The sequence below is a fragment of the Mesocricetus auratus genome, unplaced genomic scaffold, assembly GCF_017639785.1.
Source record: "Mesocricetus auratus isolate SY011 unplaced genomic scaffold, BCM_Maur_2.0 Super-Scaffold_100011, whole genome shotgun sequence".
NCBI lineage: Eukaryota > Metazoa > Chordata > Mammalia > Rodentia > Cricetidae > Mesocricetus > Mesocricetus auratus.
Window position 1 is genome coordinate 80396273 of NW_024429195.1, and position 14461 is coordinate 80410733.

At 41.1% G+C, this 14461-nt stretch overlaps 1 protein-coding gene across 5 annotated transcripts in view; it reads right to left on the reverse strand.

Moving 5' to 3' along the window:
• CUNH12orf42 (chromosome unknown C12orf42 homolog) overlaps positions 1 to 14461 on the reverse strand; it is a 144930-nt gene that overhangs the window by 83327 nt on the left and 47142 nt on the right. For 2 of the 5 annotated variants that reach the window (XM_040755133.1, XM_040755134.1), the window contains exon 3: positions 6500 to 6568. In XM_040755133.1, the coding sequence (XP_040611067.1) occupies positions 6500 to 6568 (69 nt within the window). Of the gene's footprint in view, positions 1 to 6499; positions 6572 to 12558; positions 12581 to 14461 lie in introns of those variants that run through there. The other 3 variants (XM_040755135.1, XM_005067964.3, XM_040755136.1) reach the window with 3 other exon arrangements.

The following is a 14461-nucleotide window of genomic DNA, read 5'->3' on the forward strand; positions in this document are numbered from 1 at the left end:
CAGTTACAGGAGGAGTTATGCCAGTCAGAGTGGCCATAGATGTGATGAAGACTCCCACTTCTCAAAATTACTTTCTTATAAAAGATGCTAAAATGTTGCTAGATGGTGGTGGCGCACGCCTTTAATCCCAGCCCTCGGGAAGCAGGGGCAGGTGGATCTCTGTGAGTTCAAGGCCAGCGTAGCTTACAAGGCTACACAGAGAAACCCTGTCTCAAAAGAAAAAAAAAAGAAAAAAGATGCTAAAATGTCATGCTGTCCACCTCTTACTCACTTACACCTGCTGGGGAAATGGTTCTCCTTCCCAGGCCATGAGATGCCCTCCACTTCCCTCACTCCTACTGTCCTCACAGCACTCACAGCATGACTCATTTCAGATGTCCCTTTACCCCACTGTGGGACAGCCAATGTTCCATCAGCACTGAACTGTTGGTAGCCACCTCTCCCGAACCATCCCCTTGTAACACACAGCTTGTCTACTAGTCTTGAATGTCACACAATTTTAAATATGTATTTCATGTTGATCTTAGACTCGGCTACCGTTTGACATGTGGAATCATTTGGAAACACACTGCAGAAAGCAACATGTTTTTCTAGCAATACTAACGGTCCCCAACTATGCTGTTGGGAAGGTCTCCAGCCCTGAAAGGAAAGCAAGCACTGGAGTGTGGTGCTGCTCCCCAGGAGGCACAGAGAGAGAGCACCCTGCCCCCACATTCCTATAACCAGGACCCAGAGGGACCAACAACCAAACTGTGACAGAGAAAGTCCCATCCGGTGTGGGAACCAAGGCTGGCGAGCAAGGCTGAAGCCACTGTGAGGATGTGGCACCTTCCAGAGCAAAGCAAGTTCTTCCCAGGAGCAAGGCTACCGGGTGAAGGAAAAGCAGCAGCTGGGGTCTTCAGAGCGCCCCATCGTGTGCAAAGTGCCCACCTCACTCATGTACTTAGGAGTCGGGCTTAGGAAGGCTGGAGCCTGGGATACATCAGTAAGTGAGGAGTGCTTGGCCCTGCCCTCACGGAGTTTATGGTCTGGCATATAGAGACACTGAACAAATGCTTGTTGAATTAATTGGTTGAGGAAAACTGCTAAGTCGACTCCTTTTTTCTGTACACAACTCTTCTCTTCATCTGCCACTTGACAGGGTAAAAGTGTGATGATACCAGGTTGTCGAGAAATTTGCTGCAATATTTGGAGTTTACTAAAATAGGCCAGTGAAAATATGACTTCACATTAATGATGACCCTCATGTAGAACATTTCTTTTTTAAATGTATTTGTGTATGCTCTGCCCACATGTAGGTTGGTGCATTGTGTGCGGGAGTGCCTGTGGAAGCTGGAAGAGGGCATTGAGTCCTCTGAAGCTGGAGTTACAGACAATATGAACTAAAATGTTGGTGCTGAGAAGTGAGCCCATGTCCTCTGCAAGAGCACTAAGTGCTCTCACCCGCTGGGCCATGCCTCTAACTCTGCATTTCTTCTTTCCTAAGATTATAGAACGTTCTTGGAACTTACTGAGTTTCTACTAGCATATAAAACTACATCCTTACAGCATTGTCATACAGTTTGGTTTAAGTTGTTTGTATACACTCACTCCTTTTGGTCAAAAATTCTATAAAATCAGCAGTAGAATGCCTGTCCAGCAAGCATAAGGCCCTGGATTAGACCCACAGAACCACCAAAGAAATTATGAAAACATCACAGATAGATATGAAGGAGTATGTCCAATGCTTTCATTCACTTATTTACATATTCTAAATTCAGTGAAATATGTAGTTTATGATATATTTCTAATTCAAAAGCACATTATAATATAGCTTATAATGTCATGCTAAGTGTGGTGATACATACGTAAACATAAGCAGATTGGATATGGACACTCAATTTTTTAATCACCGCAAGGTATTTGCAATTAAGATTTAAATATCATTATTCTAATCATTTGACCCACACTGACTGATGGGTCATTCTTAATGGAGTTGCTTAGAAGCATTTCGCCCCTGGATGTCCCATAGACCAGGTCTACTGCTCCTCAACAAGAGGGGGTGACACCTGAGAAAAACATCAAATACTCTAGGTATGTTCATTTCAGGTAGACAAGAAAGACAAGATCCAAGAAGAAACTGTGCTTGGAAGGCTGAATAGATCATGGGGGCCAAGAGAAGAGCGAGGACCAGCGTTGGAGTCATGACAAAATTAATTGCTAGTGAACTGAACCCTGTTGGTGACTGTAAGTAGAATATGATGTTTTTATGTTTTTGGAAACATCACTAAGTCCTTCAATCCAGCTTTGACCCAGAATGTATTTTTACCACCATCTGTTTGCTTTGCCTATGTCCCAGATAGTTTTAGACTAGGAAGAAAATACCAAAGTGTATAAACATATCCCCTCCATGGACACAGCTATCATATTAAACAACACACATGTGATTCTCTGACTTGATTCATTCTGCATTAAGTCATTCAGATTATCCTTGACGTTGTGTGTAGCTTCCACTTTAAACTGGCTGTAACATTTCATTAATTATGCCACAATGAAGTTAGACATTCCCCTGTTGATGGCATGAGTGTCTTTCTAGTGTCCCATTCGTTACAAAACTCATGCCTCCAAAAGTCAGCTCTTATGTATCTGGAAAGGGATATTTTCTCCGATGGAATGTCACTGGGTATATCAACCACAATCTAGATAAGGTTTCATGTCCAGGAGTAATTGGTCAACACAAAATGGACTCCATGTGTTTTTATGTAGTAGTAGTAATAATAGTAGTTACTGCTGTTATTGCTGTTGGTGGTGGTGGTAATGGTGGTGGTATGGTGGTGGTGGTGGTGGTGTGTGTGTGTGTGAGTGTGTGTGTGTGTGTGTGTATCTGTGTATGATATTTTCATTTCAAGGGGGTTGTATTGGTATTTTTTGTCTTACTGGGTTTTTGCTTTTGTGTTTTGTTTGGAGAGAGAAAACATGAAGTTAGGTGGGGAGGGAGGGAGGAAGGAGTTGGGGGAGGAGGAAATTATGACCAAAACATATTATACAAAAAAAACTTTATATAAAAAATCTCAGTTTTCTAAACAGCTTTAGCTTTCCTCCCATGAATCAATGCTAAATGTCCATGGGAATGGGAGTTTTTTGTTCATCTGGTCTATTAATATATATTTTATACATTTTTTTATTAAACTATTCTACATCATCAGAATTAATCCTAATTAGTTATGATGCATCTTTATTTTATAGACTGCTGAATTTGAATTTGCTAGCACTCCATTTAATATACTTAATAAGTTATAATGATCTATAATTTGTTTCCTTTTTTAAGTATTACTAGCTTCAAAGGATGAGCATCACATTTCTCTCCTCTCCATAATAGTTTCTGGCATGTGACATTTTAATAAATCTCAGTCACAGTTATTGAGTGTGAAAGACTCTCTGGGAACAACAGAAAAATTTTAATTTTAATTGAAAAATGTTTCAATTTTTCCTTATCATGTGCTAAAATCTGTCCTGACTTTGGACACAAATCTCCTAAAATGTAAATTGTCTTTGTCTTTACTGCTGCTTTTACAGCAGTCATTTGACCATCAATTGGTGCTCAGTGAACACAATATAAAAGCATCTGAGACACCTACAGTCAGATGCTGGCCACAGAGAAGGATTCTGATGTGAAATCCAGGGTAGTGCCCCACATGTGATATTTTTTGTTTAATAAATGCTATGTGCTATGCGGTATTTGGCATACAATACTCAATACCCAAGGTGTGATATATTACAGGAAATAAAGCATACAATAGCATATGGTGTAGCTATGAACTATGACAACACAGAAGTGTTTCAAAGAGAAACATCTTAAAATTTTTACTACCGACTCTGTAATTCCTCCAAAGCACAAAGCCATGCAAACACAGAGAGGTAAGAAGAAAGAACAAAAAGAAGGAATGGGCCCATCCAATTGATAACCCAGGAAACACCAAGACCTAGGGCTCAGACAGTACTTTGCTGAAATCCAGAGGAAAAGAGGCATGCCCGAGAGTCAGCGGCAGTAGGCTTTGGAGCTTTTATGTCACTGCATCAGTATAGGCAGTGCCATGCAGAACACACCTCTCCAAGTACAGGGACTTGTGACCCACCTTTATGGGGGTCTTGGCACACTAATGGAATAGCCTCAATAAGGAGGCTCTGTTCATGTCCCTTCCCTTCCCTACAAACCCTACTGTGAGTCACAGAATCCATTAGCTGAATGGGTTCTCAAGAGGCCAATGCCTTGAAGTCCAAATGGAAAAACAACTACTGAAACCAAAAACTGCAGGTGCCCTGTTTAGACTCAGCCTCTGCCTCAGTGTAGAAAGAATCGGCCTAAAATCAGGCCATGGCTTTGTTTGTGTTTTAAGTAGGCCATGTTTTCATCTTCTCTACACTGGCCTCCTTCTCTAATCTTAGAATGTTGCTTTACACCTCTGGTTGCTACTACAATTCTATTTATAGCCACTGCATCTGATTACTGAGTAAGCACCAACTCGGGGCAAACCCACTCACAAACTGTGATGGGGTTTTGTTGTTCAATTTTTTTTTCTTTCCAAATTTATATTTATCCCATTTGTTGGTTGTTGTTGTTAGGTGTATTGTTTGTTTGAGACAAGATCCCACCATGGAGCCCTGACTAGCCTGAAACTACTAGCTTTTGGAAAGGGAAGACTAGAAGTTAATCTATCTTAGAATCACCTCCAAACACTCTTCATCTACCTGAGACCTTGTGAGAGATGTAGGATCTTTGGACTTTGGGGATCCTCTTTGGCAGACATCACAATTCCCCTTGTAGCAAATAGGAAGGACATAGAGACAGAGAGCTTTCACAATGTGTATTTAAGTACAGACACTCTTTCTCTTCTCAGTCATGCTTCTGTAAACAGAACTCAGGTATGGCTGTCTGGGATGGTACCCCACAGCTCCATGACAATGGGACCAGTCTGCTTACCATGGTGATCATCTCTGTGCACACACTACAGCCATATAGAGATACACAAATTCACTTCATAGAGATAAACATGGCCTCCCATGAGTGGGCCATTAGCAACAAAGGAGTAAAGGCAACCTGCTAAGAGGCCGCACAGTGTTGAAGTTTTTCAGTGGTCAACTTTTCTGTATAAAACCAGTTATTCTTTGTATTGACTACAGTAAGACAAAATTATAATGCTAGACTCCTTAAACTGTGACACATACAACCTCTAAAAAGGCATCTAGTACATGTTTCTCCTCTTGCTAATTGAGTGAATCTTCCCTTGAAGTGCTCAAAGAATGAAGAGCTCACATGATTCTCAGATACAAATTCAAGGTTCTATAGGAAATATCTCTTAACATCCTTCTTATTTAGGGATTTATTGCACATGTAATTTATAGTTATAATTTCCACAATAAGTATGAAGGAATAAATGTCAAGTGTTGAGCTATGGAACACAAAGAACACAGTGTAGTTGATGTACAGGACACTATAGATGATGTAGAGGACAGTGTAGATGATGGAGAGGACGACTGTGTAGATGATGGAGAGGACAGTATAGATGATGGAGAGGACGACAGTGTAGATGATGGAGAGGACGACTGTGTAGATGATGGAGAGGACAGTATAGATGATGGAGAGGACGACAGTGTAGATGATGGAGAGGACGACAGTGTAGATGATGGAGAGGGCGACAGTGTAGATGATGGAGAGGACAACAGTATAGATGATGGAGAGGACAACAGTGTAGATGATGGAGAGGACAGTGTAGATGATGGAGAGGACGACAGTGTAGATGATGGAGAGGACGACAGTGTAGATGATGGAGAGGACAACAGTATAGATGATGGAGAGGACGACAGTGTAGATGATGGAGAGGGCGACAGTGTAGATGATGGAGAGGACAACAGTATAGATGATGGAGAGGACGACTGTGTAGATGATGGAGAGGACAGTATAGATGATGGAGAGGACGACAGTGTAGATGATGGAGAGGACGACAGTGTAGATGATGGAGAGGGCGACAGTGTAGATGATGGAGAGGACAACAGTATAGATGATGGAGAGGACAACAGTGTAGATGATGGAGAGGACAGTGTAGATGATGGAGAGGACAGTGTAGATGATGGAGAGGACAGTGTGGATGATGGAGAGGACAGTGTAGATGATGGAGAGGACGACAGTGTAGATGATGGAGAGGACGACAGTGTAGTTGATGGAGAGGATGACAGTGTAGATGATGGAGAGGACGACAGTGTAGATGATGGAGAGGACGACAGTGTAGATGATGGAGAGGATGACAGTGTAGTTGATGGAGAGGACAACAGTGTAGATGATGGAGAGGACGACAGTGTAGATGATGGAGAGGACAGTGTGGATGATGGAGAGGACAGTGTAGATGATGGAGAGGACAGTGTAGATGATGGAGAGGACAGTGTGGATGATGGAGAAGACAGTGTAGATGATGGAGAGGACAGTATAGATGTGGCCCTAGGCAACAGGATTCTGCTCACTCACGCTTGTATGAGATGCGCCTCTCTCCCACAGGGTCATGCTGCTCACAATGGGAATATAGCAAAAAGATTTCTGGAAGAGAGAGAACAAGGAATAATGTCACTTCAGATGTTTCATCACTGAGAGATGAGTTTTGAGCAACCCAGAAGCTGATTTATTCTAAGAATGACCCTTAATACTGTGAGTACCTGATAATACCCAGAATGCTAGCCCAGTTACCATGGGAACCACGGAAAATTCCAAATGCAGTTGCCACCTTTAAGAGTCCAGATGAAGCCACATACAGGAAGTTTAAAAAATCCTCGTGTATGAGTTTGAAATTTTTATGCTGGTGTGTTAAAAGGAGGAAAGTCTGGAGATTTATTAAGATGAAATAGAATTAAGCTGGTACATGCCTTGCCATAATCTTTTAGCACATGTCACATAATCTTGAGCTATCCCCAAATGATACATGCAAAGCCAACCCACATACCCAAGAACATTAGTAAATGAATACTTCTTGGTGGAAATCATTAATTTGGAATTGTATATTATACAGAATTAACAGGAGTAAAACTTGCTTGAAACAAATGTGCAATACATATAATATGATTGCTCAGGGCATCCAGAGAAGGTAACCTGAGGACCTCATGATGAGAGAGAACCTTGACATTTTACATAAAATGTCAAACCTTGATAAGATTCTATCTGGATTGGTTTTCAAACTTCTTGTTTGTAATTTGATGCTTTTCATTTAGTCGCAGTGTTCAGAGCCCTTGACCCAGCATTTGCTAAACTCAATCCTGATAACCTTGAAGAACACACCCCAACAGGCCCAAGGACAGGATATAGGTGTGCAACCAAAAAAATAAAAAAACAGTGGCCCTTCCACTTTTCACCAAGGGGGCAAGGATATAAAGATTTTATTTGTTGACTTAATTTTATGGATAGGTGTGTGTACCTGAGTGTATGTACATTTACCATGTGTATGAAAGTGCCCAAGGTGTCTGGAAGAGGGTGTCTGATTTCCTGGAACTGGAGGCATAGGCAATTGTAAGCCGCCTGGTGTGGGTGTTAGGAATTAATCCTGGGTCTTCAGCAAGATTAGCAAGTTCTCTTAACTGTGGAGCATCTCTCCAGGCCTGGGTGACAAGGATTTAAAACAGGGATAGCTACAAAGACCCGCGCAGGGAAAAGCAGTAAAGCTCAATGTTGTGAAGGAGAAAGACAGACAGTTGTGTGCAGATTAAAGGTGGTTGATGGTGTGCACTTGGGAAATATTGTGGAGGAGAAACAGGCAGAGTGTGCATATTCAAAGGTAGTAGATGGTATGGACTTAGGAGATGCCATGAGGAAGGAAAGCAGATGGTGTGTGAAGATTCAATGGTGGTAGACCATGTGGACTTGGGAAATAAACTTCTTCCTACTCAACAATAAAAAAGAAGATACAATGGCCTTCCTGAAATCCAAGACTAAGACTAAAGGACATGAGAAGTAAAAGGTTAGGTTTAAAGGAGCAGAAAAATAATAAAACTGAATCTAGAGTAAATATATCAGGGAGTATTTCCAAGAGCTCTGAAAGAGGGTTATAAATACACCATAAATATAGGCAAAGCAAGAGTTGATGAAGTCAAGCAAACACACCTTTTACATGGTAGCCCTGGTGTCAATTATGTACATGACAGACATACAACTAATAGGACTAAAGAACACATTCAAGAAACAGGAAGGAATCTTAAATTACCACCATTTGCATGCTAGGTGAAGAGGTTACTTCAGATCATCCATCACAGTGAAGGGTCAATGCAGCTTCCCCAAGCCTGGACTGATCTGACTACTAAACCCTCTGTTGAGCTAGCAGGGTACATATGCAGCCTTCAAACCCCAGAAGTCTGCTTTGGAAAACCTGGAAACCACCTCATCTGTGCAGGAAGGAGGGAGGGATGCTTGTTTAAAGAAAGGTCCACCAGATGAAGTCAGATCTGTGTCCAGCATACATCTCAGTGCCCTCTTCAGTGAGACCTCTGTCTCACTCCAACCAAGCATTTGCATGCATCTTGGATTTTCCAACTAGGCAACCTTTACCTGAGGTGGACAGGAACCCTAAGTACACTGCTCTGACATTGAGATTTCTTGGTACCACTGTTCAAGCTATGCTTGTGTCACGGTAATTGTAAATCAACCAACCAGTGGGGGAGGGGACTGAAAAATAAAGTAGCTAGGATAGACATTGTCAGTCATTAACCTGATTTTCTAATGAACATGGCATTAGGCATTCGTTAACAATCATTTGTGTTTGTGTTGAGCAGTTGGTGTGTGATGAAGGTTGGTAAATGAAAGCAAAATTAACCAGGGAATTCTGGACACTTATAAAGCAATTAACTTGTTTGGTAGTAATTACACATTGAAAACTAAATGAAGGGAATTTAGAAAGCCATAAGAGTCATCACATAAAGCAAGGGTACTTTGCTCCAAAATACTCATAGTAATAATAATAATAATGATAATGATAATAATAATAATGGTAGCCCATGTTTCTCTGGAGATCAAATAGAAGGCAAAATTATACCATAAGTGACAAGTATAAGGCTCAGGGATAATGAAAACAAATTAAATCATAGTCCATAGTTAGAGAAAGGGCAGGTTACCAAAAGTAAGGACAGAGGTCAGCCCATTTAATTTAGATTTTTTAAAAAAATACATTATGATACAATATTGTGGCAACAGGTGACACATACTGCAGGATAAAGGTTTTGCTCCATTCAAATACATTTGCAGACATATATGAGCCATTGCCTACATGAATAGTGAAAAACAAACCTGCTGACAGGCGCTCATATGGCCACTCTATTAAAGAAACAGGTTTTTACTGCTGACAATTTTATCTTCAAATGACACCTGAATGTGGCCTTTATTCAACATAGTGTGTGGCTAAAAGTTTCAGTCATTAAACACAGTCAACAACTTTTAAGAAGCGAATAGAGCACTGTGGTGGCCTTAAAAAAGAATTCAGGGAAAGATGGTTCAACCAATTAAAGCAAAGGAAGCAATCACAAAATTCCATGCAAAAAATGTATCATTAAAGTATCCCTACAGAGCTACAGACAAAGATGCTGTGGCACTTTCAGATTGGTAATCACTGTTTTTGGAATTTCTAGTCCCCTAAAATTTAGTGGAGAAATAGGAAGAGCCAAGGGGTGTCTCTGTGTGTTTGGGGAACATGTGTCTGTCTGTATCTGTGTCTGTGTGTGTGAGAGAGTGAACTGTGTGACTGTGTGTGTGAGAGTGTATGAGTGTGTGTGTGTGTGTGTGTGTGTGTGTGTCTGTGTGTCTGTGTGTACTCCCTCTTAGGGCTGCAGTAAAATGATTAGGCTGCAAGAGAAAATCTTCAGATATGCCCAAAGAGATGACTAAAGACACAAAGATTTTTCAAGCTTGAGTCAAGGTCTGAATGGGCCTCCTTTAAAGATGGGGTGTGACAGATATCTTCACAAATAGAGGTTTTGCACTTACTTGAGGGCTAGTAACCAAAAGAAAGTTCCCAGAAGGCTCCACAAAAGACAGCTGGCCTTGTGGAAACATTTGCGAAGTGCTTGGGTGTCAACAATGCTAAAGGCAAATACTGGCTTTGCCCCTGGGATTGGAACAGAAAGCAGAATCTGGGAGATAGTTTTTTAATTCCCTGGTTAGGTCATTGAACTGCACCAAATAAAAAGATGTGTTTGCCATGGCAGGTGCTATTTCTTTTAAAAGATGTAGTCTGATTATAAGAGAAAAAATAATTCATTTCTAGGCATAAAATCAAGATATTAAGTTCAAAAACTCAAAATTAACTTACTTAATTGAAGCCCCTTTTATAGATCCTAGATTGTCTACTTGGTTAACCTAATAGGGAGTTTCATTTGAAGTTTCCTTGCTTAGCAAATTGCTTCCTGACTTAAGTAACACCCCAGCAGCGTACTCATACATCACTTCATTCCCTTTGTAGTAGCCCTGGGAGGTTTTCTTGAGTCTTCATAGCTAACGACATTCATATGTCAGAAAATTCAGAGGATCTGCTATTGAAGCAGCCATTACTGACAGATGATTCTTACATTTTAATGCACAGTCAAGTCACTTGGTGCTCACTGGTTAGAATGTGCGGGCTAGCTCAGGGGATCTATTGTGGCCCCAAGATCCTGCTTTTGTATAAAACTTCCTGATGATATGGTTCCCCTAGAACATATTGCTTCACCTCTAACCTTATGGTGTTTTTTGTCTGAAAGAGGTTTTAAGAGCCCAGGAATGGTAGAACAGGCCTTATAATCACAACACTTTGGAGGCTGAGGCAGAAGGATTGCCAAGAATAACCTGAGCTGCATAGAGATCAGCCAGGCTGTTTAGTGAAACCCATCAAGAATAAGAAATAAAATAAAGAGATTAAGACTAAAGATAATTGACACCTTGGAAATAGATTCCTCTCCAATGAGATTCCTAGGAAGTATAGTGGACCAAGAATTAAGCGATGTTCATTAACAATGAAATACAAAGACATGGTCTAGTCACAATGTAGTGGGCTTTCCAGTTGTCATAGCCATGCCCAACATGTTTCTGTGCACTTGTTTGGTTATTGCAGCCATGATACTTACTGACTCACACTTCAGTGTGTTCAGCACCAACAGAGTAAAACAAAATGGTCCACAATCTCTATGCTACTCACCAGGAAGCGCCAGGCCCAGCAGAACCAAGGCCAGACAGAGGATGAGAGCAACCTGAGAGGTATCCTCCCCAGGCAGAGTAGAAACACGAAGGAGGATCGGGGCCCACTTCCTGAAGGGTATGTCCTTCAAGAGCCAAATGTCCTTCAGCCAAGTTCGGAAGCAGAATCAAAGAAAAATAAATTTAGTGGCAGAAAAGGAAGTAAAATGTCGGTGTCAGAGAACAGGGACAGAGAAGTCTTGACGGGAGAACGGTCTGACCACGTGTTTACTGCTGATAGTGACCACAGCTCCCTTAACCAAGGTACTACTGGATGCCTATTATTTTTTATCAAGATTTATTTTGGAGATGAGAAACCTAAAGAATTTCACTATATCCCCAGGCAATCTCATTATTGAGCCATTGGGATTCCAAGGTGAGTCTGTCTAGTTGCAAGTCCGTGTTATGCAAGATGGCGCCCTGGCATCTTGATAAGTAAGTACCTCAGGAGCTCTAGGCCATGAGGCATGAGGCAGCCTGTGAGAAGAGTGGAAACCTTTACTGCAAATCTGTTCAAACCATCCCACTCTACTTTTTTCCCTTCCTTCAGCTAGTACTTTGAATATTTGGATACACAAAAAAATAATTGACTCCAGCCAAATCTACTATTTATTCAGCTCCTTGGGCAAACTTCCTGCCAGCAACAACTTTTGAACCTTTTAAATAACCATAATAACCATAATCTCATTCTCAGTTATTCTTTAAAGTACCTACCTTTGAAAGACATCACCTATGGAAAGTAGAGTCAAAAAGACAGGAAGAAGCCGAGTCAAGGAAAGCACTGACAAGGCTTCAGCTAGCCCTATGGAGCTCTGAAAGAATTTTAAAAACAAAGACATGGCACCCTCTCTTGGCAGACAGAGCCCTCTGATAAGATTAGGTTTAGTCAGTAAATGTCCTTATTGTAGAGCAAAACCTTCCAACTTCACACAGCAGTTGACTGTCACTGACTTCAGCCATGGAGTGTGTGTGTGCTACTAGCGAGAATCAAAACTACATTCCAGAGTGACAGGAAGTGGAAATGTAGGGTGTGTGTAGTCCACACTACCTTTAGAAGCCCCACTTCAAAAAAACAAGAGATAAGGCAGAAGCCAGACAGGGCAACGTGGTCAAGTGTTAACTTTATCTCTCTAAATAATTAGAGACATTTAGGAAATCTGAGGAAGAGAGGAAGAGAGTGTGGAGGTGAGGAGGGAGACTTAACATATAAAAGCCAACTTTAAGTCCAAAAGCACCAGTTCCCAGTTCTAACAAAATCATCTAGGTTAAAAGATTCTGAGTCTAAGAAGTAAATCTGATTCCCTCTAGATAAACATACAGGCTCTAAGTTGAACAAAATCACTTACTTTTTGTGTGTGTCATGATTATAAATTCATTCCTCGGTTGTTAATTGTCAGCCACTGATTCCAGAAGCTCAAGAAAAACAATAGAAACTCTATTTAAATGACATTTTATAACTGTTGTTTTTTTTTAACTAAAGCCTTACCAGGAGACAGGATGCTTATTCAACTTTGGATACCCACTGTCAACTGTGCAGAGCAACAACTGGCTATTCTTTGTTAGCATGTGTTTAGATAGTTTTCTATCGAACAGCACTAACACACCTCTACAAACATCCCTTCCTTTGGCTGCTAGAAAAATGTAAGAAATGGACAAATGTTTATGTGCAGCCAAACACCAGCAACTCCATTGTAAGTCAGTGATGATCGTTTTTTCCTTGTGGCTAGATACAGCAAGCTTACAAAACAGAGCCTTAGAGGGACACTGAGGGGCTGGAGGGTTGTGGATCACACATTCTGCCTACTCTTCATGTGGTTACCATCCCAGAAGAATCATTGAATTTCCAGGAACCAGCCAGTCTAGTCAAAAGAAATCACAAATCCTTAACTAACATATGCTAACTTTCCTTTGAGGAACAAAAGAAGCATCTTTGTTTGTTCCTCACCAGCAAACACACAGCCATCTCAAAGGCATCCTTTCACTGGCCATGTTCGCAGGGAAATTCAATTGTATTTAATTAAGTTCTCCCCCCCCCCCCCAAAGAAAACCCTGCACACAGAAGCATCAAAGAGGTTATCAGGGGTCAGATGCCTGTCATGACTTTCTGACCCTCCCAACATGCAAAATAAAAGATTGTGGTATCCCTGCTGGCAAGATGGGTCTCCACGTCTGTGTCTCTCCCTTTCTGCTTTAATTTAATAGCAATCAGCACAATATGGCCACTTTTTTCTGAACAATAGCATGGGCAGAAGTTAGACTTAGAGCACTGCAAGGGGGGAGTATGGGACACAAGAGAAGCTCACTGTGGCTTTCAAGGCTCAATGAGAACATCACTCCATAGCCATCACACATGCACGCACGCGCACACATGCACACATACACACACACACACTATTTAACATTCATTGTGCTCAAAATGGACAGATGCGTGCCTCTGAAACCTCATATTCAGAAATTAATTTCAAAGTTCAGCTTCCCATAGATGGTTTTAAAGAGAGAGAGATGAATGAATAAGTTTGTTTTCTTTGCCAGAAAGTAATCTTGGGGTCTGGCTATGCATTTATCAGCTGTTTAACTTTAAAAAAATCTTAAATATTTATGGTTCTCTAAATTTTATAATTGCCACCTTATACTGAGCACTTATGAACATAACTAGAGTTCTAAATGTGTTTCATGGAAACCAAACATACGTTAATTAAACTGAATGTTATTTGAAGTCTTAAATGTCCAATTACAAGTGAGCCCCAGGCCTGACATTTACTTCCTAAGATATTTCACTTTTAGAAAGTTATATTGTTAGGTGATATAATTAAAATGAACCTAAGGGTCTAAAACACATCTTCCAGATCATGTACTTCGGCGTCCCAGCTGGCATTTGTTCCTGATCATGACTCTATCTTACCGTATGCAATCTGTAGTTAGGACTTGCACCAACACGTTAAGCTTGCCATTGCCTAGGGCTTCCATGTCCGAAGACACAGTCTTCATAAGCAAACGTTGCGAACACAGCTAAGATGATCCAGGTGGAGGTCAAGTAACTCACATTTTGACTCTAGCTCCCAAGCCAATTTAGGAGCTCATGTAATTCCCTCAAGCACCCTATTCATGTGACAAAATAAGTGTGTGCCATGTCTACGACTTAAGATTTCTGTGGCTTTGTGAAATTGATTTTTCTGGTGTAGGTCAGACGGTTGAGTCATCTTTGACTTGAACATCTGCTCAAGTCGACAAGCAACCACTGCCTCGAAA